This window comes from Acomys minous (assembly GCF_964271855.1).
Source record: "Acomys minous genome assembly, chromosome: 8".
NCBI classification, from domain to species: Eukaryota; Metazoa; Chordata; class Mammalia; order Rodentia; family Muridae; genus Acomys; species Acomys minous.
The window spans coordinates 908,166-934,039 of record NC_140489.1 but is presented as its reverse complement, the minus strand read 5'-3'; the positions used below and the strand labels follow the sequence as shown (position 1 = coordinate 934,039).

The 25,874-nt window shown below is 43.3% G+C and overlaps 1 protein-coding gene across 1 annotated transcript in view; it reads right to left on the bottom strand.

Moving 5' to 3' along the window:
• Positions 1-25,874, bottom strand: part of ABCB5 (ATP binding cassette subfamily B member 5) — a 93,626-nt gene that overhangs the window by 22,089 nt on the left and 45,663 nt on the right. The window contains exons 14-20 of the mRNA XM_084792258.1: positions 25,153-25,314; positions 19,636-19,776; positions 16,035-16,178; positions 14,235-14,339; positions 14,019-14,096; positions 10,210-10,293; positions 840-1,043 (exon numbers count right to left, since the gene is read on the bottom strand). Of these exons, the coding sequence (XP_084648384.1) occupies positions 840-1,043; positions 10,210-10,293; positions 14,019-14,096; positions 14,235-14,339; positions 16,035-16,178; positions 19,636-19,776; positions 25,153-25,314 (918 nt within the window). The remainder of the gene's footprint in view (positions 1-839; positions 1,044-10,209; positions 10,294-14,018; positions 14,097-14,234; positions 14,340-16,034; positions 16,179-19,635; positions 19,777-25,152; positions 25,315-25,874) is intronic.

Genomic DNA, 25,874 nt, shown 5'->3' with positions numbered 1-25,874 from the left:
CTTTAAAACACAAGGCAAGAGTAAGCAGCCCGAGATAGTAATGCATTGCTGGCCGCTTGGGGAACAGTGGGTAGAAGTTGGTTGAACAATTGGCATTACATCACTGTGCAGGGAGGGTCCTCAGGGAGGATGCCTGAGTGAGGTTGCCCTTAGAGCAGATGACCCCCTTTCATCACAGTTGGTTAACTCTACGGCAGCTTTGTTTGCCTAAATCTCAAAAAACAGTGTTCAGGGGCAAACGGTGGTTGGTCCTGAGGACTGGTTTCCTATATAGCTGCATGAATTGTCCATTTTGATTATAAAAAAAAGTGACTTATTTAGGTATTATCAATACAATGCCTTGTATTCAGCAACTGAATTTTTGAAAATAAAATGCCCATAGTTATAGTTTGAGAAATTTTAAGTATTCAGTTAATACAGGATAGGGAATCACAGCATTAGAAAACTCCCTTGACAGTAACCGTATGGATGACATCGTTATGTGTGTTTGCTGTCTTCCGACAGCCATTTAAGGGTTTTGTATAACAACGCTGTAACACACAGATCTGTAACAGGATGTCCCTTTATCATCCTCACTTCACAGAGAAGCAAACGAAAGGTGGCAGACGTAGACACAGTTTACTTGCGTCACGTGTGTGCCGCCGAAAGACAGCGGGGTCTGGCTCGCCTCTGCATTCTGAGTCACAGACCACGTTGCTGTCACACGCCCACACCCCGTCAGGCACTGGCCCCGTGCGTTTCAGCACGCACACAGCACTCCACCCATTCCTAAGAGACGAGGAGATGACATCATAAGGATGTGAGAAATGGTGGCCCCCGAGAAAGAGCCTGCACTTTACCTGTCCAGCACGCACAAGCTCTTCCTTATCCTTGTTGGCAAACCCAGCCACTGCCGCCGTTTGAATCATTCCCGTGACTGCGAGCACAGGCGCGAAGCTGAGAATCAGGAGTGTCATCTCCCATCCATACATGAAGGAGATGAGAGCAGACAGCCCCATGTTGGTCACATTTTGTGTTATGACACCAAGTCTTGAAGTTGCTGCCTAGAATCAAACATATTTTGGTTGAGGTTAGAAGGTTAGAAGAATTCTTTTTCTTACAGTTTCCTGTAAAATAAGGTGCTTTTAAACTCCCACTTGGACTTGTTCCTTAATTCTATTATTAAAGATCAACGAGGGCACATATTTCTTGAGAACCTGCTAAGGAATCCTTTCATTTTTCAACCTTATGTTCAATATTGAGACAGCCACCCGCAAGAGATTGTGTCTATTTTAACACCTTAGGTAGACTGTAGAAGCATGGTAGAAGTTTTAGATTATTTGAAATCAAATGTGACCTGCTTTGTTTGTTTGCTTTGTTTATTTTATTTTTGTTTTTGAGACAGGGTCTTCTCTTCATAGTTCTGGCTGTTCTGGAACTCACTGTGTAGACAAGGCTGACCTTGAACTCTCAGAGATCTGTCTGCCTCTGCCTACTGTGTGCTGGGATGAAAGGTGTGTATTACCATGACCCACAAATATGGCCTGTTTAAAGGTCCCTCCATGAGTTCTTTTTAGCTATATGGTATTTCACACTCTGATAAAAATTAAGTGTATCAAAAGCTAAAAATGACAGGGTTTCTTTGACTCCTTAAAGATGTTCCTGTGTTTGTGTGCATACCACACTAATGCATATGCATTCCCTATCCCAACTCTAGCTTTTAAAGTGAATTTTCTTTTACATACACAAATAATAATAATTTTATTATAAAGTGTGTGTATATGAAGTGAGCACATGTGCACTGTGTGTGTGTGTGTGTCTGTGTGTGAGTGTCAAGTGAGCACGTGTGCAGCCTCTCTCAAGTTCTGGTCAGGCTTGAATGACAAATACTGAGTGATTTCAACTGCCCTTAACTTATAAACTTGTGAAAGTAAAGCTGGCACTTGAAAAAATACCCACATAATGGGTGCTGTGAACAACAACAGCCAAAGAAAAAAAAAGTAAGAGTGACTTAGTCTTTTGTAAAATATTTTTAATGTTTTCTGTTATGATATTGTGGTTACATTTAGTATTTTAAAGGAAAATAAATATCTTAATATTTAATAGCTCTAAAGTACCAGTTTTACAGACTTGAATAATGACAGGCACTTAAAATTTAAGTGGAAATTATGTTTCCTGGGAAACATGCTTTAAATTGTGTATCTGAACTTTCACAAAAGTCTCATGATTGTATTTGAATAAAAAAAATTCTGTGCTTTAGCTTACATATTTATTAAAATCAACCCCTCATCTCTAAAGAAAAATCCTAAGGTGAATTGTCAATTTCTATTTTAAAAAATTCTTTATGGAATCAGCAAAACTGAGATTTCCAGTTTTGGCACAGCTAAGCTCTCACACGACTTCCCTCAGTCACCCTTGGTCGGTCTCATAGCAGCGCTGAGCAATAGGTCCCTCCCGGAGTCTGGACTGCACGTGGGGGAGCACAGAGACAGGAGCACAGGTCGGAGAGCGCAGCCTTGCTGGCAAGATCTGTGCTGCCTGGGCTCATTATGATGGGACCATCAGTGGGCAGCTCTGGGAAGCAGTGTGTGTGTGTGTGTGTGTGTGTGTGTGTGTGTGTGTGTGTGTGTGTGTGTAATTTCTTGAAGTCCAAGAGTCTCTGCAGTGTTTCCAATTCTCACCCAAAGCTACAAGGTTGGTTTCAGTTTCCTCCTTTCCTGGTTTGTTGTCTCTCTCTTTACAAGTGAGAAATCTGGTTCTTTCCCTCCCTTCCCTCCCCATTCCTCCTCTTCCCTTCCTACCCCTTCCTGCTTCCCCTCCCTTCCTTATCGTCCTCTTCCTTTATTGTGTTTTTAGATAAGGTTTCACAGTGATTCTGGCTGGCTTGGAATGCCTCTGCCTGTGCCTCTGCCTCTGCTGAATGCTGTGCCCAAAGACTTGTGCCACCATGCCCACATTAGGCATGCAGTATTTACATAACAAATGTAAAAACAATTCTACTACTTTTGGAGTAATTTTCTGTCGAACGCTATGCCTAATGTGGGCATGGTGGCACAAGTCTTTGGACACAGCATTCAGTGGAGAAAGCAGCAGCAGAAGAGGCAGCAGCAGAGGCAGCAGCAGCACCAGAGACAGCATCAGCAGAGGCAGCACCAGAGGTAGCAGCAGAGGCAGCAGAGGCAGCAGCAGCAGAGGCAGAGGCAGGTGGATCTCTGTGAGTTTGAGGCCAGATTGGTCTACATAGTGTATTCAAGGCCAGTCTATGTGAGACTCTGTCTCAATCCCCCCAGCAATAAGCCTAAACAATGAGCTACGTGTCTTGTGAGTCTTTCTTTGATGGACTAAAATGTTAACTCTCTTTAGTGCTTTGAAGAAAAATAATGAGAACAGGTTCTCCATGGCTGGTTTGGAACTCTCAATGTAGACCTGTAGTCTTGAACTCACGGAGATCTGCCTGCCTCTGTCTCTCAAGGGCTGAGATTAAAGGCATGTGCCACCACATGTGGCCAGCCATGTGATTTTTGACAAAGATGCAAAACAAAACAAGACAAAAATAACAACAACAACAATAACAAAACCAAACAAAGACAAAACACCCAAAGCCATATTGAAGTAAAGACACTGTTCTGGCTGGTTTTTAATGTCAACTTGATAGGAGCTAGAGTCATCTGGGAGGAGGAAGCCTCAGTTGAGGAAATGACTCCATAAGCTTGGGTTGTAAGCAGCCCAGCTCCTTGTGGGTGGTACCATCCTTGAGTTGGTGGTCCTGGGTTCTAATACAAAGTAGGCTGAGGAAGCCACGGAGAGCAAGCCAGTAAGCAGCACTCCTCCATGGCCTCTGCATCAGCTCCAGCCTCCAGGTTCCTGTCTGGTTTGAGGTCCTACCCTGACTTCCCTCAGTTGTTTGTGATTAAGGATACGCAAGTCAAATAAACTCTTTTCTCCCAAAGTTGCTTTTGGTTATTCTCTCTCTCTCTCTCTCTCTCTCTCTCTCTCTCTCTCTCTCTCTCTCTCTCTCTCTCTCCCCCCCCTCTCTCTCCCCCCCTCTCTCTCTCCCCCTCTCTCTCTTTCTCTCTCTCTCTCCTCTCTCCCTCCCTCCCTCCCTCCCCCCCCCCTCTCTCTCATGTATACCTGCATGACAGAAGAGGGCATTAGGTCACATTATAGATGGTTGTGAGCCACCATGTAATTTCTGGGGATTGAACTCAGGACCTCTGGAAGAGCAGATAGTGCTCTTAACTGCTGAGCCATCTCTCGAGCCCTGATCACATTTTATCACAGAGTAATAACTCTGACTAAGACAGACACCGTCTTCAGAAATTGGTGCCTAGAAAACCGATTACCATGTGTAAGAGAATGAAAAAATATTTTTATTTCTCACACTATACAAAACTTAACTCCAAGTTGGTCTGGGATATTAATTTCAGGCTGGAAATGAGATCTTCTAGGAAACAGATTCTCTCATGTACTTGATGGGTTCTGCCAAACTATGCCCCTCACGAACTATACATTTTTTTCAACAAACTATCATAAAGTGATGGGGGTGGAGGTGAAGAGATGACTCAGCAGTTAAAAGCATTGGCTGCTCTTCCAGAGGACCTGGGTTCAATTCCCGGCACACACATGGCAGCTCACAACTGTCTGTAACTCTAAAGGGAGGGAATCTGACACCCTTGCACAGATATACATGCACGCCAAACACCAATGCACATAGATAAAATAAATCATGTTAAAGAAGAGAGTGTGGTGTAACCTGTGAGAAACCTGCATACAGAAGAGGGGCTAGCCTGGACAAATGAGGGGCTAGCCTGGACAAATGAAAGAACCGCAGGATGCAACTGTGGTAACATTCTACCTGCAGGGATTTCTGCTTCTGGCTAAGATGGAGTACTTGATTTATCTTCTATCAGAAACAAAAAGAAATAGACAAAGTAGTGTATGGAGTGTTGGTTTTTAAGGCATTCAACATAAGACAACTAGTGGAAGAGATGGAAGAGAAACATCGTCATCACTTCAGCTACTCCCTCATGTGTCCAGGGCAGCGGCAGGGAGGTGAACTGGAGCTCAGGCGACTGACTCCCTCCACTGAGTGAGCAAAGCAGAGGGCTGAGGCATCTGAATCAGTTTGCAGCATATTTACCAGAGAGGAGAGAGGGCACACCCGCTGAAGTTGCTTTTTTGAGTATTTATCTGAAAAATGCATACACATGAGTACTGGGGATTTAGAGTGCCTAATCATAACCAGCCAGACAGAGATTTGTGATTTATAGGGCATTGGATAGAGTGTGCCAAATGGCCTTGCCATGGAAGTAGACTTCTGTCCTGTTGAGCAAATCATAACATAAACATTTGAATGGAATAAACCCTTCCTTGGTGATTTTAACTCATTGTAGAATAAAACTCAAGAATATGTAGAAAGATAGAGATACTTGGCATCTAAGTTGCCAAATTCCTTAATGTGTGACATATAATAAAAAAATAAGTAGGTATCGTAAAAAGTAGCAGTGTGAGACTCATAATAAGGGCAGAGGTTAATCAACTAAAATCACTCCAGAATTAGCAAAGGGTTAGATGCTACATTGTTTCATTTGCAGGTAGAGTCTGAAAACACCAAGTTCATAGAAAGAGTAAATGTGGCGGCTACAACGGAAACATTTCATGATTCTAATTAGATCACACGGCTTTTGACTTATATGCTGTGACACTACATAATACTAAAAAAAAAAAAAAATGGTGGGGGCTGGAGAGATGGCTCAGCGGTTAAGAGCACTATCTTCTCTTCCAGAGGTCCTAAGTTCAATTCCCAGCATCTACAAGGTGGCTCACAACCATCTACGCTGGGATCTGATGCCTTTTTCCGGTGTGTACATGTACATGCAGATAGAGCACTCATGTACATAAGATAAGTCTTTAAAAATTAATTACCTATTACCAGAGTGAACACATATCGTAATACTTCCATTTTGTAGGAAATAAACATTCAGAAAAATTAGGAAATGTGAAATGGAATATCAGAATTTCTTCATAAAATATGAAAATGAGAGTTAAGCAAAGTGATTTCCTAAGCAGCTTATTTACCAGTGAGACAAAGAAAGTCAAGCAGACAGATACTAGTTAATGTAATTACATTTGACTGCAGCTGTGAGAGAGACTGTGCAGAAGGCCGACCGTGTTATGACACTACTGTGGGTTTAGTAACTGCTGTTCAGAATTGAAGATATCGAGAGAGCAATATCGATAGTCAATTTTTGATAGCTAGATTATTTTGATAGACAATCAGATGGAACACATTTGTTGTCTTGGGAAGCTGAGGCAGGAGGATCTTGAGTTCAAGGACATCCTGGTCTACACAGTTTTAGGCAGCCTAGGCTGCACACAAGACTCTCTCCCTCCCTCCCTCTCTCTCTCTCTCCCTCTCTCTCTTTCTCTCTACCTCCCTCCTTTCTTTATCTCTTCCCTCTCTCTGAGCATGCGATCGTGATTATTTATATAGTAATATAAAGATTATTTTTTGGAGTGGGCTTCCTGGCTCACAGTGGTTTGCTCAGTTTGTTTCTGTCTTTGAGAGTGGAGCTTAAAGTGACCGAAAAGTCAGGCACTGTTAATAACTCACATGTGGAACAACTATCCATGAAAATACTTTCAGAAGCCTGAGAAAGGACTTCCTGAAGTAGAATCTGCTAAGGTGCGTTAGAAATGGTGGTAGTGAAAACAATTATGAGGAGAAATAAGAATTAGTTGGAAAAAGAGACCAAGGCTTGCCATAATGAAAGGCATACAAACTCACTGTTATCATCCAACAGCGATTTTGTAGACAATCACTGAACTTGTCATGCATTTAGCTTTGGATGCCAGATTTTGCTACACACTTGACGATCATTCTTAATAAACTTAGCCTAAAACCTTAGGGCAGAATTGTAATTATATAGCAGCCTATAACACGCTAAATAAAGTCATTTCAGTAACTAATAATGTTGCTTAACTCAAAAGGACTATCAAGTTGTTTTATATACTTCCATGTCAGAGTGAAATCAAGAAATGAGGTCAGCATCACCCAAGTTAATATACTAGCACAAACTGGCCCCCTCATTGGCTCTGGAATTAATAAGTGAAGTAAATGTTTATGATTTCTTGAGGCAACATGATTATATCTCCGATGAGCAAAGACCTGGGCATTTTCATCGGGTCTGCCTGTGGCATAGAGGTTTCAATAAGAGTTTCTTGTGCAAAATGAGGTAAGACAGCTGGCTGATGACCCAGTTACTAGAATGTATGGAAATAACAATACCTTGTAATTTTGTAGAATCTAGTTTCCAAAGCAATCTAAAATGGATTTATGCTTTCATTAAAACTACTTATTATATGGGATTCTGTTGACAGATGTGCAGGCAGTAAGCCATTACCTTAGGCTAAAACAATGCCAGTTAAAGAGGCTGTGTTGGGCCATGTGTAGTGGCGCACATCTTTCATGTCAGCACTCAGGAGGCAGAGGCAGGTGGATCTCAATGAGTTCGAGGCCAGCCTGGTCTACAAAGGGAATTCCAGGAAAAAGAGAAAGAAAGAAAAAAGCAGCAAAAGCTATGCTGTGTTAGTCAACTCTTTTAGGAAAGATGTCATATGACTGCATTTTACCAAATGTGATTTCATAATGATTTTCAAAGAGTCAGAGCTTCTAAAAGTAATAGTGATAGTATTTGTCAGCATAAAAGGAATTTGTTGGACAAATTCACGAAAGCTGTATACATACAATATATAAGATTATATATTTTGGGTTATTAGTTAAAGGTTTTTTAACTAAGACATATTATTATTAAGAATTTGTCTTATGAACATTCACACTAATATACTTGACAAACTATAACTGAAATTGCTTTTTATTTTGTTTTTATTTGTGTGTGTATGTGTGTATATGTGCATGCATGTATGTGTGTATGCATGTGTGTGTGTGTATGTGTGTGTATGTATATGTATGCTTGTATAAAGGTCAAAAGACAACGCTGTCTTCTTCCAACTCCATGTTGTTCTGGGGAAAGAATCTACGTCACCACACTCATGTAGCAATTGACTTTACCTGGTGAATCCTCCAGGCCCCTGAGCAATATTCTTTTTTTATTTTTTTTCTTTCTTCCTTTTTTTTTTTTTCTGAGGCAGGATTTCATTCACAATATGTGAAAGATAGGTAGTAAGAAAAAAAAATGAGCACATTGGCACACTAAGGAAAAAAAATACCACTTTTGTGGACTTATCAGGACCGACACTTTCTGCCTAGGGTTGTAACCGGCACTTCAGATGCAGTAGCTGTTCACCCCTACCTTCTGTTGGAGTAACGCTGTGCTTAGTGTGTTTTACATATATTTTTTTATCCATGTGTGCTAGTAATGTAGAGGTCTTCAGCCCTGTTTTAGAATTGAAATTCTATCTAATGAAATCTTAGGGATTCTCCTTAACTCTATTAGATTTCATATTTTCACAGAACTTAAAAAACTTTATCTTGGCCTGGGAGGATGGCTCAATACATAGAGGCATGAAAGTCTGAGTTCTGTCTCCCAGCGACTGGATAACCCAGGCACGGCCATATGCACCTGCAGCCACAGCATTGCAGGAGCAGCAGACGGAGACTGCTGGAGTGTTCTGGCACCAGCCCAGCTCCAGGTTCAGTCAGAGACTGTCTCTCAAGGCACAGCGTGATAGAGCAGGGCACCTGGCACCCTCCCCTGGCCTCTGGCCACACCCACATCCACACTAAGGAAAACACTCTCACATGAAGTAAGAGTAGGACAGTTTGCTTTGAACTCATTTTCTCAATTAGATTAACTCTTAATTGTTTTTATAAAGGTTAATTTTATTAAAATAATTTGAAGAAAATTGACATTTGTCCCATCTATCTCTCTATCACCTATGTTTATTATTATTATTATTATTATTATTATTATTATTATTATTATTATTATTATCATAATCTACCATCTATCATCTATCTATTATCTATCATCCATCTATCATCTATCATCTTTCTATCTCTCTATCATCTATCTCTCTATCATCTATATTATTATTATTATTATTATTATTATTATTATTATCATAATCTACCATCTATCATCTATCTATCATCTATCTATCTCTATCTATCTATCTATCATCTATCTATCATCTATATTATTATTATTATTATTATTATTATTATTATCATAATCTACCATCTATCATCTATCTATTATCTATCATCTATCTATCTATCTATCTATCTATCTATCTATCTATCATCATCACGTAGCCCAGATTGGCCTTGAGTTCACTATGTGAAACAAGCTAAGCGGGGACTTGGAGCAATCTTCTCGTCCAAGCTCCCTGAGCGTAAACTCCTACACCTGGCTAGCAAGTTGTTTTTTTCCTCCTGCACAGAACCCCGTTCCCACACTTCTTCAAGCATCACATTAAGTGTCAATGACCTGAATAAGGCGAACACCTTGACTTGCCTGTGCTACGACAGGCTGTGGCTCTCCACACTGACTAACATGATCTGCTTCAACAACCTTCAGAGAGCATGAACATGAATCTCCCCCTTCAAGTGAGGCCTTAGTTCCTAGGGAAATGAAAATTAAACCTTTTTTCTTTCATTGCCATTTCTAGAGCTGGGTGCAATACATGCCCTTAATTCTACTGTTTGGAGGGTGAAGCAGGAGCCTCATGAGTTCAAGGACAGCCTGGGCCACTTAAGGATGCTCGGTATCAAAACAATACAATGGGGAAATCTGTGCTGCGGGTGTGTTTTCTTTCCTCTTGCTATTTTCTTGTTTTGCTATTTCCTTGTGAATTCTACTATATGTGCCAAAGTGTCTTCGTTTTAGGCTTAAAAAATAGCATTGTTTCAAAGACACCCTTGAATATTTCTTGAAGAATTCCCTGCTGGCCATGACACTACATTGTCTCTATTAGTGCTGGGCCACCTAACATAACCCACAGATAGGCACAGACACACACGTGTAGGTACACATGCACACCGCCCAGGATGCTGTTTAATAAACAAAACAACAGGACCAGTATTGTGGCTCAGTGGGAAAAGGCACCTTCTACTAAGCCCGATGATCTGAGTTCAGCCCCCCAGGCCTCACGTGGTAGACAAACGGAAGCAAAGCTGTCCTCCACGTGTGTAGCTTGTGGTTCACGCTCAGTCACCCACAGAATACATAAATGTAATAAAAGCATTAAAAATCACAGTATACATACACCCTGGATCTGAGCTACGTCCATGGCTAGTGCCGTGGTCAGGGCGCCTGTGCTGTTTTCTTTGTGATCGTACCAGGCAATATCCTGCCGAGAAAGGGAATGGACACAGGGTTAGAAAAACATTCTCAGATCGGTGATTTAAAAAAAAAAAAATCAAGTTTGAGGGAATTTCTCTGTCTTCTCACGTGCCAGTAAGCACAACAGACCCACTGGCTTCTGTACCTTAACTCACAAAGCACTGTGCTTTGTGTAGACTGAGGAACATGAGACCGAGTTGCAGGCTCGCTATCACATTACAATATGCAGCATGTGGAATTACAGTTGTAGGATGATTAGTGTCAGGACAGCTATTTGCAACAATAGGGCACTTTGCAGTTTTACTCCACAGTAGAGTATTTATTTATTTATTCGTTGATTTAGTTGTTTGGCACTGAGGATCGAGTCTGGGGCTCAGCGCATGTTGGCCGCCCTTCAGCAATGAGCTGTGTGTCCAGAACACTCTGTTCTCATGGTGATGCCCAGCGCAACTTAGAAATGTGTTCCAAATATTGTTACCTAAACTTATCAGTGACAAAAAAAAGGGCTACTCCCCTCTTCTTTAGGATTCACAGAGGCACACATTTTACGCACATTTTCTCTCACTCCCTAAGTTTGGTAGATCTTAGGCGCGGTGAGATAGGAGGTGGAAGGCTGGAAAACTGCTGCCTAGAAGCAGGGGGTCTAAAGAAGGCCGGTAAAAAACACGTGCAAGGAAAGCACAAGGTAGGAGCTGATTTCGCCCCAGCAGCTAATAGAGACAGCAGCTCTGAGCACTTCTCAGCCTGAGGGGATGAGACGGTTCCCTCCTATCGAGTGTCTCCTCCCACTGACTCAGACCACACTTGTTGATTAAAACTCCATGGAGACACCGATGAGCACGGTCCCTTAAAAAAAAAAGCAAAAAACTGTCGGCTTGATACAACCCAGCCAGGCTCTGAGGCCCAGGTTACACAGTGCTGTCCAGGAGACAAAAACAAAAGAGAGGCAGTCTATGCGTGACTCATGCACTGCCTCAGAAGAACGCTCCATGGGGCGTTCAAGAGTAGGGTGGGCACAACTGAGCACAGAACTGTGCTCTGTGACAGCCACTGCCATGGGAAGCTTTCCCAAAGGACTTACAGTCTTAGGTGACCTGAAACTGTGACGACAGTCTGTGAGTGACATAAGAGGTGAACATTCATACGTGACAGCTACACTGCAAGTTATAGCATTGAAACCAGAAGCCGCCAGGTACTTGTTATTCTGTGGAACTTGCTGTCAAATTAAGAGATTGCATCCATTTTCTAGTTGTTTCTAGACTTCAACATGACGTGGAACGCATAAGGAAGTTTTAGGTAGGATGTTAAAACAAAATAGAAAAATTAATGTTGAATACTACGTTCCAGATCCTGTAGCGCTCGCTACACCCCTCAGTGAACAGTCTTAGTCACTGGTCTCATAAGCAGCATGCCCCAGGCGGCTTCCTACAAGTCAGCAATCGTACACCCTAGAGACTGCCTCCCTGCATATGCACTATACGGCAAAATATTTAGTAGAGTCTCTGGAACTTAGCTGGCACTGGGTGAAAACTGGCTTGTTTCATGTCCTCCCGGGGTTAAGATAATTGCAAACAGAGGCTGTCAGGGATTTTGATATGTCTTTTTCCTACCGACAATTTCACTAGAAATAAACATGCAATCGCACTTCAAGAAGAGTGTGGAATATGTTTTTTTTTCCCTGTAGTTATCGCAGCAGCCCCCGTGAGGTAGAGCTTCAGCAAGAGGCCACAGCTCTTTTAAGAAATGGGCGTGTTCTGTCTCTCATCCGGCTGAAGCGCCCCTCGCTTCTTGAGCTCCAGGATTTGTTTGCTACCTCACAACCCTTTGGTAGAAGTTCTGGGGCCTCCCTGGGCCTTCTAAGTCATTGCTGCCAGTGCTATTATCTGATGGATGAGAGATTTATTTTTACCTAGAATCCCTAAACAACCCAATTTAGAGGGGAAATGGGGGGGGGGGACACCTGAATAAACAACAACAAAAAAGAAACCCCAAAATTTCAAACCCCCACAGCTTTGTAGATCAACATTGACCACTAAAAAGCACAATGAACAATACTTTCAACCATGAGGCTACCAACAACCACAGTAACTTTTTACCTGAGAGGCTCTTAAGTAGGAACATAAAAGATAGATGGTTTACCTACAGAAAACCACACCCAATTCTATAAACATGTCTACTTCAGTGAGATTCCAAAATGGTCGTAAAAAGGCGCTGCAAGCCTCAGCATGCTTTCTAAGGTTTCAAAGTTTTATCTTAGGACAGAAATCCAGGCAGGAAAGGTTAGGTAAAATCCCATATTAGCTGTCTCCTTGCCACAGACAAAGCAACACTGTGAAGGAACATACACAGAAAAGGATAAAAGTGCTATACTTACCCCAGACCCTCCTTAAAAAAAAAAGGCCTCTGGCCTCCTCTGTCACCTGTACTCATGTGCACATACCCACACAGACATACCTGCATACTAATAATTAAAAGTAAAATAAACAAAAAATATTCTGTGAACAGAGGGGAAGCCTCTCTACATTTGTCTGTGTAAAATGTTAAGATATTTAGGAAACAGCTTAAAAATTCTATGAACATAAATCGACTTGAACTGGAGAAAACATAAATTCAGGAAGAGAAAAACAGTAAGGCAGTAGGTGTGAAATACAGTTTTAGCTAATTACAGTCTCACCTTAAGATTAGAGGTGGGGGCATGAGGTGTTATAAGTAAAGAAATATAAATTTACTAAGACCTACATGAGGGGGGGTCAGATCTATTTTTAAAAATTGTTTTAGGTCAGGGGATGTTTCAAAGGTGGAGGAAGCTTTGAGGTGGGCCCTCTCTGTACAGTGTGAGCGCACGCACTGCTGGAAGCTGAGTGAGGCAGTACGGGACCACCGTGGGTTTCATTGCAGGGCAGCCCTGAGACTGCTGAGAAGATGTAAAAACTGCCTTTGACAACTCCCCTGGAAGACAGCAACTCAATTTCTGAAAAGCAATCGCCAGGCGGGAAGCATTTCCCACCAGCTCTGCTGACAGAAGGTGAAGCAAGGGCTTCAACGATTATGGGCTTTCAGGGACCCCGTCCATCCACCTCAGCTGCCAGACGCCACCTGCGGAAGATTATCCACCTAGTTCAGCTGTTTCCAAGAGTGACTGGTCGTCTGCAGGAGTCTGACCTGCTAGGCACACAGATGCTCTCTGAGTCGAGGACTTTCTCCACAACAGCCAAGAGACTGGAGGATTTTAGAGTGTGGAGAGAGAAAGCGTTACTGGCCCGGTGAGTCCTGCAAAGGTGTTATGAGGTCCTGGAGTTCTCATGACTCCTTTTCAGTTTTAATGTGTGGCTTTTTCTTTCTTAGCCCCTCACACTGCTTTGTGCACCAAAGGGAAGTTGAATGCAACTAATAACAGTAGACCTGAAATCTTTTATTTTCAAGCCTCATAATTTGTATGTGCTTTTTTTTTTTTAATTTTAAGCGAGTGCGTGCGCTTGTGAGTGCAGTTTCTTCCAGAAACCAGAGGCTCTCACAATTTCCTAGAGTCAGAATCTCCAGCCCCCGGATATGCTTTTATTGGAAGAATATGATGGTGGATTGCTTTTTTTTCCCCTGCCTAGAACAACAACAAAACTGGCATACTTCTCAATGATCAGATATAAGAACTACATCAAGAAATGAGGAAGAATTAAAGATGAGACTCTCAATTAAAAGAAGAAGAAGAAAAAAAACCCCACTAAATGCACTGACCTGATACAGCATGGCTTTGAATGCCAAGTGTCTTAGTCTCATGGCTAAGTTTTCCTCTGCTCTGCCATAGAACAATCCCTGGGAAGCAAACAGAAAGCTGTACATTTATCTTTAAGTCTCTTTGCAATGCTCAGCTACTATATTTTAAATGGAAACTGAGAAGATAAGATAACTGTGTAACTCTGCCCAGGGCCGTTTAGTCAGTTAAAACCGTACCTGCATCAGGTAAGTGACCAGGGCAACAGCGCCCAGGGCGACCAACACCACAGAGTAGAGTTGCGCCTCATGCTTCAGGGTAGTTTTACTTTTGTCTTCGAACATCTGAGAAGGAACAGAGTCTCCATCAGAAGCTTGGAGGAAAGCGTTAGCAGAAAGCAAGCCAACCTCACTTAAGATGTCCGCATACACCAGGGTTTTCTACAGGAATTGCAAGATAAGGAAAAAAAAAACTATGCATTCTGGGCAAAAAAGAAATTATACTATTATTATTCTCTTGTTTACTTTTAATACACACGATAAAAATCAATTTATTTTTAGTTCCGCCTACGTTTGCTCGGTAAGTATATCAGACATATGAGTGTTCTATCACAGTGTTTTTTTACTTCTTATTATTATTTGAATTTTATCTCCCTACCTTCCTCCCTCTCTCCCTCCTTTGTTTGTGTATATGTGTATGAATTTGGGTATTTGTATGTAGGTCAGAGGTCAGCTTTGGTAGTGGATTCTTGCTCTCCACCTTGCTGAGGCGCAGCATTGCCTCTGTTTCTCCTCTGTTGCTGTTGTACTGCATATTCTAACCTAGCTAGCCATACGCTCCTGTTTTGGGCTCCCATGTCGCCATAGGGAACAAATGTGTACCACCACATGTGGCTTAGGTTTTTTGTTTTGTTTTTGAGAAAGGGTTTCTCTGTGTGGCTTTGCAGACCAGGCTGGCCTCAAATTCACAGCGATCTGCCTGCCTCTGCCTTCCTGAACGCTGGGGTTAAAGGCGCGTGCCCACCACTCCCTCCTGTGATTGGCTTTTTATGTGGGTTCTGAGGATCAAACTCAGATTGTCAGACTTGTGTGGCAAGCGCACAGACAGCTTTCTGACCGTATAGTATTTTTTTCAATCAGATCATCAATCTGAATTATTATTTCTAAGAACTTTTAGTAAGTCACACTTCTTAATATTCTTCAAAAGTTTGTACCGGCCCCTAGAAGTTGTTCACAAAGTTCGGCACCAGGCACACACAGTGGCATGCGATGCAGCTGTGTACAGGGCTGCTGAAGACAGTGTTGGTCTATGTCGGCGCCGCACCGTCCAGCGGAAATAAGACACCAACAACCAGACTTCTTCTCGAGATCTTTACTCAGGATTAAGTTCAGTGGGAATGGCCCCAAAGAAGGGAAGGGCCAAGCTTAAGTTCAACTCAAGGGCCAATCAGCTCATGCCAGGTGTCACCTCCTCATAGGTCCTCGTCAGAGCAGGACTGCTCGTCATCAGATCACCAGTTACCCTTGCACAGCCTTTTGCCATATGAGGACTTGTTTATCTTAGAGAGCGCTCGCCGTCGGGATGGCAGAAGGCGGAAGCCTCCTGCGCCATGTTAAGGCACGGCACATCGCAGCTCTCCACAGGTCTATGAGATCCCGAGCCAGTCAACTCTTCTGGGGCTTTGCCACAACCCCAGACTCATATCCCCCTTTCCCAGCTGGCTGGTAATAAACATGTGTCATTGTTTGGAAGATAACGAGGGAAGAGGCTCAGTGCTTAGGATACAACACTGGAGGCAGAATTAGAAAGAAAGCAATGTCTTTAGATCACTCAGCCAGCAAGACCCAGCTGAAAATTACGTGACAGATATGATTCACGTGACAGGCATGCGAGCTCTCTTCCCTACCATGGGCCCTGCACTGGGGACGACCCACTTTGCAGATGAGTGTACCACAGCTCTGTGCTCCCTAACTGTGCTCAATTTAACCATAACCTTGACCCCGAGTTGTTAAAGGGATAAGCAAGTGAGTTTTACTTACGGTGACCAATTTTGCGAAGATGATGGAAAACGCTGGGTGAACAGATCCATTTAGAATGGAAGCCAGTGTCCCCAGAACCACAAAAGGCCATTCGGACTTGCTTAATTTAAATACTTCTAATAAAGAAACTTCAGGAAGACTTGCCTAGAAATAAATCAAGTTGGTTGAGAACACCATCAGTCTGACAGCATCATGGAACCCGGGGAAGGGAGGCGGGAGAAACAGAAGCACACTGGGACCTGCTGAACACAGCAGATGGCACAGTACGATTGTACTTTCCTAGAAAAACGCTCTCGTGTTATTACTAACGATGAGCTTCAAACAGAAAGCAATCTACGCCAAAGTGACGACTTGTACAATGTCAGCGTTAGGACTTCACTCATTTTCTATCACTAAGAAAGCACAGATTGGGGCTGTGGAGATGACTCAGGGTTTGAGAACCAGGGTTTGGTTTCCAGCACCCACATGGAAGTTCACAACTGCCTGTAAATCTAGTCCCAAGGCGTCTGATGCTCTCTGGCCCTCTCAGGCACTGTACACACATGGCGCGCAAACACACATGCAGGAAAACAGCCATACACATAAAATAATAAATAATAAATTAGAATGAAAGACATATCAGGTCACAAGTTCAGGTAGCCGAGAATCACATGAAACAACAGGCTCAATGTCAGATTTAATTTCGTGATGGTTGAGGATAAGGGTTATGCAGGAAGTCAGCAGAGAAAGAACAGGAGGTCAACGTTTAGCTAGAATTCTGGCCTTGAAAGTGTTCCAGTTTGGTTGTGTTGCATGATGTGAGGGCTTGCACACTGTAAGCAGCACATGCTTACAGCCAAGACTGCAGATAGAGTGTCGCACGCGTGCAGTACAGGCGAGACAGCTAGGAACACTGTTATGCTCATTGCATGCCTGATATTGAGTTAACTAACTAATATTCAGCTCTTGTCCATTCAGAAGCATTTTATTGCTCTTATTTTTCTAAAAAATTTTTTTGTGATACTGGCATTCATTTGTGATGCCCCCATATGCTTTTATAAGTCACAGTTTTAAAAGGTGAGATTCTTTTTTTGTCTCTAGAATTTAAAAAACTCAGGTTTTTTTTTATAAAAGGAGTATCGCTTAAATAGTGTTAACAAGACAAAAAAGAATAAAAGGAAATAAGACAAAATAAAAATGAAAACTTCCTATAAAATCGTGAAGAAGGTTTTGAGATAATCTGATGTAAAAGTATAAAATAGGCATTTTCTATAGAGACACAAACAGTCTGATAAAGCTAAAAATCTCCTAACGAATTTAAAATTCCATATGGTCCATTTCAGAATTTTATTGAGTTATGATTTGCACATAGACAATTGCACATACAAGCATAATTTGCATATACTCAGCTGCACATACATGCGCCGTAACTTGGGAGTTTGGAAGCAGCCAGTTAGCCATGAGACAGTCACCACAGTTGCTGTAATCACCACAACTGCCTCCCTGGGAAGTTTTCTCCCACCTTCTGCAAGTCCTTTTCCCAGCCTCTCAGCTGTCAGTCCTGCTCTTCATCCCGCACCCACCCCGGCAACTCACGTTATATTTCTGTCTCTTTACTTTCCCCCTCATTTTGTAGTGTGGGATGCTGCTGTTTTCTTTTGAATGATTTGGGGATTTTTAACATAGCCTGACTCGAGTGCTGCAGCTATAGGTGGTTGTCAAACACTTCTACTTTGTGGCTTATTCTGCTGCTTAAATCCGTGTTATAAGTGGCAGTGTTCTTCACTCTAACAAGGTCTGATTTGCTATCTTTTTCTTATCAGCATGTCTCTGGTATTATATCTAGGAAATCTTAAAGCCACAAAGATTTTCTGCTGGGTATTCTCACATAAATTCAATGTTTTTATGCTAATAAAGTGTGTGTGTGTGTGTGTGTGTGTGTGTGTGTGCACCTGCGCATGCCACATGGTATGTGTGGAGGTCAGAGAACATCTTGCAAAGTACATTCTATTCTTCTACCATGTAGGTGTGGGCATTGAACTCAGACTATGAGAAACCATCTTCTCAGCCCTTAGAAACCATCTTCTCCCCCCTTTTCTTTTCTTCTTTGTTTTGTTTCACTACTGATTTTTTTTAAATTAAATGCTAGATGTAAATTTTACTCTGTTGGTTACTTGAAATAAATGAAAATTCCTGTGTCATCCATTGATGACATCTACAGCTATTGACGATTGGCAGTGTCAAATAGGGAAGGCCTGGGACTCACAACCCAGCTCAGGCAGATACCTGACAGATGAGAGGGAGAAGGCAGGTGGGGAGACATCGGGAAGAGCTAGGGATGCTTTACTCTGAATTGCCCACTGGCCCCAGGGAGAAGAATGGCCTTCTAGTTTGGGAGGTAACAGTGGGCCCAGGACAACTGCTGGGTGGCTGGCAGCCAGACCCCAAACAGAACCATCTGGAAAGAAAGACCCTCAGTTGAAAACGCCTCCATAGACTAGGCTGTAGGCATCTGTGGAGGCATTTTCTTGGCTAATGACTCACGAGGATGGTCCCAGCTCCTGTGCGCAGTGCTACCCCTGGGCAGATGGTTGTATAAGAAAACAAACTGAGCAAGTCACGGGGAGCAAGTTGGTAAGCATCCTCCATGGCCTCTGCTTCAGTTCCCACCTTCAGGCTCCTGTCCCGAGTCCCTGCCCTGACCTCCCTTCATGATGGCCCTACAGCTGCACTCTGGAATAAACCCTTTCCTCCCCAAGTTGCTTTTGAGCACGGTGTTTATCATGGCAACGGGAACCTGAGCAGGAAAGATGCTGAGAGAGTTCAGCTGTGGATCTGGAGCCCAAGGTGTGTTAAGAGGAAGGAGTCTGATTTTGATACAGAAATGAGACAGGGCAGGATGGTGACTGAAGAGAATGCTAAGTCACGTCAGGGGCAAGGAGGGATGAAGCTGGAATCAGGGAACACCATGTCTGGGGACAAGCGTCCCTACCCACAGCCACTGGGACTAGAGGCCTGAACTGGGAGCTAGGCTGCATCCAGGCTGATGCAGCAGAAGCCACAGGTGAAAGAGGCATCGAGATGCTCTGGAATCCCGTGTCCACCAGGGCTGCATGCGGGGACATCGGGGAGTATGTAAATGCCCAACAGAGGGTCATGATGCTAGGCCTGGCCTTGTGTCTTGAGCTGGTCGTGACTCTTAGGCTCACTTCAATTCTTAGATGTGCCTTTTTCTTCTTTAATAGTTGGCTTGGATTTCTATGACTGCACATTTGTTGCTCACCCAGTTCTTTGTCTAAGACTTGGAGGTCCGATTGGATGCTCTCCAGACTGAGATCCACAACATCCTGGCCCAGATTATGCTGGGGTGGCCCTGGTGGTGTGTCCCAGACTTCAAGCTGCTGTTTTAACCCGTGGTTTGCCTTGTAGGAAGGAACAGCATGTTTTCACGAGATTACTTTTCCTCCCCAACAAGGACTTTTTGATATAAACGCAGTCCATTAGATGGCCCCCTTAGTGTCACAGGGAATACTTTGTGAGCTTAGTGGCACCATAGTATTTTATTTAAACCAATTCTAAGTTTTATAAGGATTAATTGGACATTGGAAAACATGTTGGTTACCTCTTGACGGTGACCGGCTACCTGAAACTCGTCAGTGCAAGGGGCCTTGGTGCTGTTCACATCAGGCGGAGAATCACAGCTGGTATCTTCTTCACTGGGGTGTGTCCTTGACTCCATTTGCTCATCAGCCTTTTTAATATCCTTAAATGAAAAACGTACATGCTGTCACAGTGATGTCTTTAAAATACAAACGCAGGGCTAAGAGGGTAGCTCAGCCGGTAAAGTGCCCAGCAAGCACAAGGCCTGGGATTTGGTTCCCAGAACTCAACCTTTACAAAGCTGGGCATGGGTGGAATTCACCTAGTTCCGGGGAGGAGAGGTAGGGGGGCTGCTGCAAGGGCTGGAGATGGGGTGGGGGGCAGGTGAGGGAGATGGTGTGATTGCACAGATTGAGGCAGGTTGATCCTTTTGCCTTGCTGGCTAGACAGTTTAGCGTACTTGGTGAGTTCTAGGTCAGCTACAGATTTTTCCTTAAAACAAGCAAACAAGATGGACGGTGCTTACACACACACACACACACACACACACACACACACACACACACACGCATATATACAAGTGTATATACACACACATGCATACACACACATGCACACACACACATGCACACACACACACACACACACACACACACACACACACACACACACACACACTTACTCAAAGGGAAAGAATACAAAGGTATTTTATTGTGTCACTTTAAAGCTATGTATGTGTGTCCAGGACCTGAGAGAGAACTTAGGTGACAGTAATACTTTCCTTGCCAGCAGCCACAGCCCAATCCAGGCTGAGATTTCAAAGCAAAAATAGATGTGTGTTAGGGCTCTATGAGAATAAAAATACAGAGAATCAAATGGACCATGGTAAAGTGCTAAAATATAGATAGATTGGTGTTAAATTCTAAGCTAGATTGCACTGTACCTAGTTTTTTGTTCCTTCCTTCCTTCCTTCCATTTGTAATTTAGAAAAATTAGGATGATTTTAGTGAGACAGTATACGCCACCCACTGGTCCACGAGTGGGAGTGGACACTTGTGATTTCACTAGACGCCCCTTCTAATGCAGAGAGTTGGCACAGGAGGATTGGGCACCCAGATAGGACAGTAGCTGAGGGAAGGGTGGGGGGTGGATACAGGGTCAGGTAGACAAGGGGCAGGTACACGCGGACCACATTCCAGGGATGCTCGGATCCTTCAGTAAGTTAATGAATCACACACAATCACAGTTAACGAGCCACAACACAAACGCACAATGAATGCTAATCTGGCCGTTTGCTGTTATCATCTGTAATCACACACCCTTACCCTATCACCTTCTTTTCTGTTATTCTTCTACCATGGAAAAGATATTTTATTTGGATATTTTTTTTTCTTCAGGAGTTACACTGTGGGAAATTTAAAATAGATAGGGAAGAGTGTTGTGAAATACTGTCTTCTGGGCATGACATGGCCATTGCACTCACTAACTCACCATCCGTGACTACCTGCACAAGACCAAGCCCATAATGTCCGTCAGGATCCCAGCAGGCAGCACTGATTAGACTCAGTGCATTACAGAAACAGAAAGAAAGAAAGGAAAAAAAGAAAAAAGAAAAAGGACAATACATGAAGGCGGGATGGGGATGCTGGGAAGAGGCTGGAGAAATTGGGGGTAGATAGGAGATCAAGACACACTGTGTACATGTACAAGATTATCAAAGTACAACTATCCTAAAAATCATCTGCATTTGATTCATGTTTTTAAATTGACTTTTTTTTTTTTTTGCTTGAATGCGTGTGTGCCTGGTGCTGTGGAGGTCCGAAGAGAGACTCAGACTCCATGGAACTGGAGAGGAGTTTGTTTTTGTTTTTTTGAGACAAGGTCTCTCTGTGTAGCCCAGGCTGCCCCAGAACTCACTCTGTAGTCCGGGCTGGTCTCGAACCCACAGATCCGCCTGCCTCTGATGTCCAAGTGGCTGTAACTAAAGGCGTGTGCCACCACTGCCTGGTGGAACTGGAGTTATGGATAGTTAATAGCTGTCATGTGAGTCCCGGGGCTTGAACCTGGGTCCTTTGCAGGAGCAGGTAGTGCTCTTGCCCACTAAGCCATCTTCCTAGCTCCTCTGTACTTGATTTTATTTCATACTCACTAATGCAAAAATAATTCCAAGCACTTAAAAGAATTGCTCATTTAGTACTTATAATAATTAATTGATTACTGTACCCCCCCACCATGCTAGGGATTAGAAAATAGAAACAGACAATTTAAGACTCTTCTCTCAGGCCCTAAAAGGGTGACCTCACAGAGTCAGCTGGCAGTGACAGCAGCTCATTCGTCAGCTACTGTGCTGTGCTGCTTCTCAAGTCTTTCTTTTTTCCATGTCGTGTGTGAGTGTGTGTGTGTGGTGTGTGTGTGTAGGCAGTGTGTATGGGATGTGTGTGTGTATGTGTGTATATGTGTGTATATGTATGGTGTGTATGTGATGTGTGTATATGGTGTGTATATGGTGTGTGTGTGGGGTGTGTGTGTATGCAGTGTGTGTGGGGTGTGTGTGTATGTAGTGTGGGTATGTGTGTATATGTGTATAGGTGTGTGTGTATAGTGTGTCTATGTATGGTGGGTATATGTAGTGTGTATATGCAGAGTGTGTGTATGCATGGTGTGTATGTGGTGCATGTAGGCATGGTGTGTATGTGGTGTGCATGTGGTGTGTGTATATGTAGTGTGTGTATATGTGGTGAGTATGTCGTGTGTGTGTGTATGTAGTGTGTGTATATGTGGTGAGTATGTCGTGTGTGTGTGTGTGTGTGTGTGTGTGTGTACTTGTGGGCTTGTAAATGTGGAGGCCCAAGGTTGACACTGAGAGTCTTCCTTGATCATTCACTGAGGCAGGGTCTCTCAGCTGAACTCAGAGAGCACCTACATGGCAGTGTGTCCTGGGGATTCTGTGTCCCCCACACCGCAGGGGACCTGGAGTTCCGGAGATCTGCCGCACAGGGGTGGGAGTCAGAATCTGGCCCTCATACTTGCAAGGCAATGGCTCCTCTCTCCCTGCCCCGCAGCCACCTGTTCTTAGATTTTCTGAGCAGTGTTAACTTTGCCATTGTAATTGTCATGGATTCTCAGAATGACTAATTTTGACACTACAGGCAGTGGTGGCAAGTGAGTGTGCCCAGAATTTGAAAAAAGAATCACTTGTTCCTGCGGGTTCGCTGAGCATTAAGATGACAACGTGCTCTGTCGGAAGTGACACGGTTTGGTTACCTGAGAACACCAATCCACTTCAAATAAGGAGTTAAAATATCTTACATAATCATAACACAAATGTATTATTTCTGATTTTTCTACATTGTGAAAATGCTTTAACTCAAGGCCTAGCAACGGACTTTCAGTTTAATTATCATGAAAAACTAAAGCTGTGTTAGTCCAAAGAAAGGCTAAGTGTAATGGTTCTCAAAAACCTCAAAAAAAGTGGCTGGGTGGTGGTAGTGGCAGTGGTAGCCTTTAATACCAGGACTTGGGAGGCAGAGGCAGTCAGATCTGTGAGTTCAATGCTGCCCTGGCCTACAGAGTGAGTTCTAGCACAGCCAGGGCTACAGAGAAACCCTGTCTCAAAAAACAAATAAAACAAAACAAAAACCACAAAAACAATCAAACCAAACCAAAACTAAATCCAAAACGACAATGACAACAACAACAATAATAACAACAACAACACCAACAACACCCCAAAAGTGATGAATTCTAGCTCAGCTATCTCCTTTTCTTACTAATTATATTGGTTTGGAAATACTGACTTTAGTAACTTCATAAACTGAGTCTTCTAAGGCTCTCACGCTGTGGGTTGCAACCCTTTTGGGGGGCTTCATATCAGGAACCCTGTAATCAGATATTCACATTACAATCCATAGCAGTAGCACAATTTCAGTCATGAAGTAGCAATGAAATAATTTTATGGTTGGGGGGGTCACCACAACACGAGGACCGTACTAAAGGGTCTCAGCGTTAGGAAGGGTGACAACCACTGGCTGTAAGGAGTGAGACTTCATGCAAGTTCGCTTGTCAAGCAACATCCCACTCATTTTTAAAGGAAACACAGGATATAGACAAACATGGAATAAAATCAAAATCAAGTAGTCGATCGAGTGGGTTGTACTTTGTTTTATTTTGTGTGTGTGCATGGGCTATATAAAGGTACATGTATGTGCACATGTGTGTGTATGTGTGTTCACTTGGATGTGGTGTTCATGTGTGTGAGTCTGGGCTCACGGGTTTGGCTGGACTGGTTGGCCAATGAGCTCCAGAGACCTTGCTGTCTGTGCTGTCTTACAGCTGGAGTTTCAAGGGGGGCCCAGTGGCTGGCTCTTCCTTTGGGTCGGGGATCTGAACTTCAGTGTTCAAGATTGCACCCCATGCATGTTCACGACTGACACATCTTCCCAGCACCCTCCCCCCTTTAAAAAACAAAACAAAACAAGAACAAAAGCCGTCAGGGTCTCACTATGTGTCCCAGGTTGGATCCGTGTGCTTTTGCCTCCTGAGGGCTGGGATTACAGGCCTTGCAAACTACTGCTTTGCTTTCATTACCTTTAGGCTATGCTACACAACACTTAGTGTCCTGGACGGAGCCAGGGTTTAGGGTTTACAGTGTTGCTGTAAACTTGACAAGGAGAAGGAGACTCACAGGAGACTCGATTCCCTAATTCCTAAAGTAGTGATCTGGACATCGAAGACAGTTGAGAGAGTAAAATAAACAGAAAAAGAAAAGTTTTGGTTTTTTTTGTTTTTTGTTTTTTTTACCCATACAAGAGCCATTAGTGCTAAGTCTGTCTTCTAGGAGGTCCCCTCAGTCACAGTCGTAGGGGAGGGGAGTAAGGGGTAGATGGGAGGGAGGGAGGAATGGGAGGATACAAGGGATGGGATAACAATTAAGATGTAATATGAATAAACTAATAAAATATATTTAAAAACAGAGAGAGAAGAGAGCAGGAGTAGATAGAAGGCGATGCCAGGGTCTTAGATCCCATTTCTTCTGCTGATGTGCCTCAAGGAAAGAGTTGGAAACTGGCCACTTCGTCCCGCCCCTGTGACTGCCTAATAGGAGCTACGAGGCTGTGCATATATGGAGCAGAGTTTATATGTATGTGTGTTCGTTCCATAGATAATTAGTTCCACTGTGAGCCATACACGGTGTCTGGTGTGCACCCCACACTTCAAACCCCTGGCCCCCCTTCTGTCTGGCTCCCGAGAACTTCTAATACTGTCCCCTCACTGTGTCCAGTGACTCTCCCAGCACCCATCTTTCTGCGCGAAAAGTCTGATCTCTCCCATTCAGCCACACAACCAAGCGGCTGCTGTCGTCGTCGTCGTCTTTTCACTCTCTGCATTGCTGTCTCGCCTCTGGTTTTCTTCTCAGCTTTCCCCTCCTGGTAGCCTTCACAGCTCCTCCTTGGGGAATGTAACCCTGCCCCGACCTGTCCCGTCTCCTATTTTACAAAGACACCACACGCAGATGGAACGCGCCGCACACACACACTACCTGTGCCACGGCGAGTGAGTAATACAGCCCTTGCTTTGCCATGAGCTCAGCGTGGGTCCCTTCCTCTGCCACCAGGCCATCCTTCATCGTCACAATCAGGTCTGCCCCGCGGATAGTGGAGAGCCGGTGCGCGACCACAATTGTAGTGCGACCTTTGCTTGCCTACCGAACAGAAGACAAGGGAAGTAAAGAGAACAAAGTCAGAAAGAAATTCTGCAACAGTCAGGACAACTTACATTTGCAGCATTATTTTTTAAGAGAATATTATCCTGGGATATAGAAAAGTAGAATACTTAGCAGATTAGAAAGACCAGTAGAAATTAGAATATAAAAAAGTAACTTGTTCCAAGTAGTGTTTTTTTAATATATATAAAAATCATATAGTATCTTAGCACTAAAAGAATCCTAAAAAGAATTTATGAGCCATCTAACCATAAGAGCAAGAGAAATCTAAGATTTAAACTTATTGTCATCTCTCAAAGGAGCATGTTCTTTGACAAGTTGTATGAAGACTCAAGGTAAAATATGTTTACAACTGTTTTAAAACAATCATAAGTACATAGAGGGTACACTTAGGGGCATTAACCGATACATTTCAGACTGAATTTATTCAGGTCACATGGGCAGGTTGCTACCAGCATCTAGAAGCCATCACCTGTGACTTGCTCTTTGCTGTGCCTACCACTGTTCACCCACCAAAGAGACCACCATCTTATTCCCAG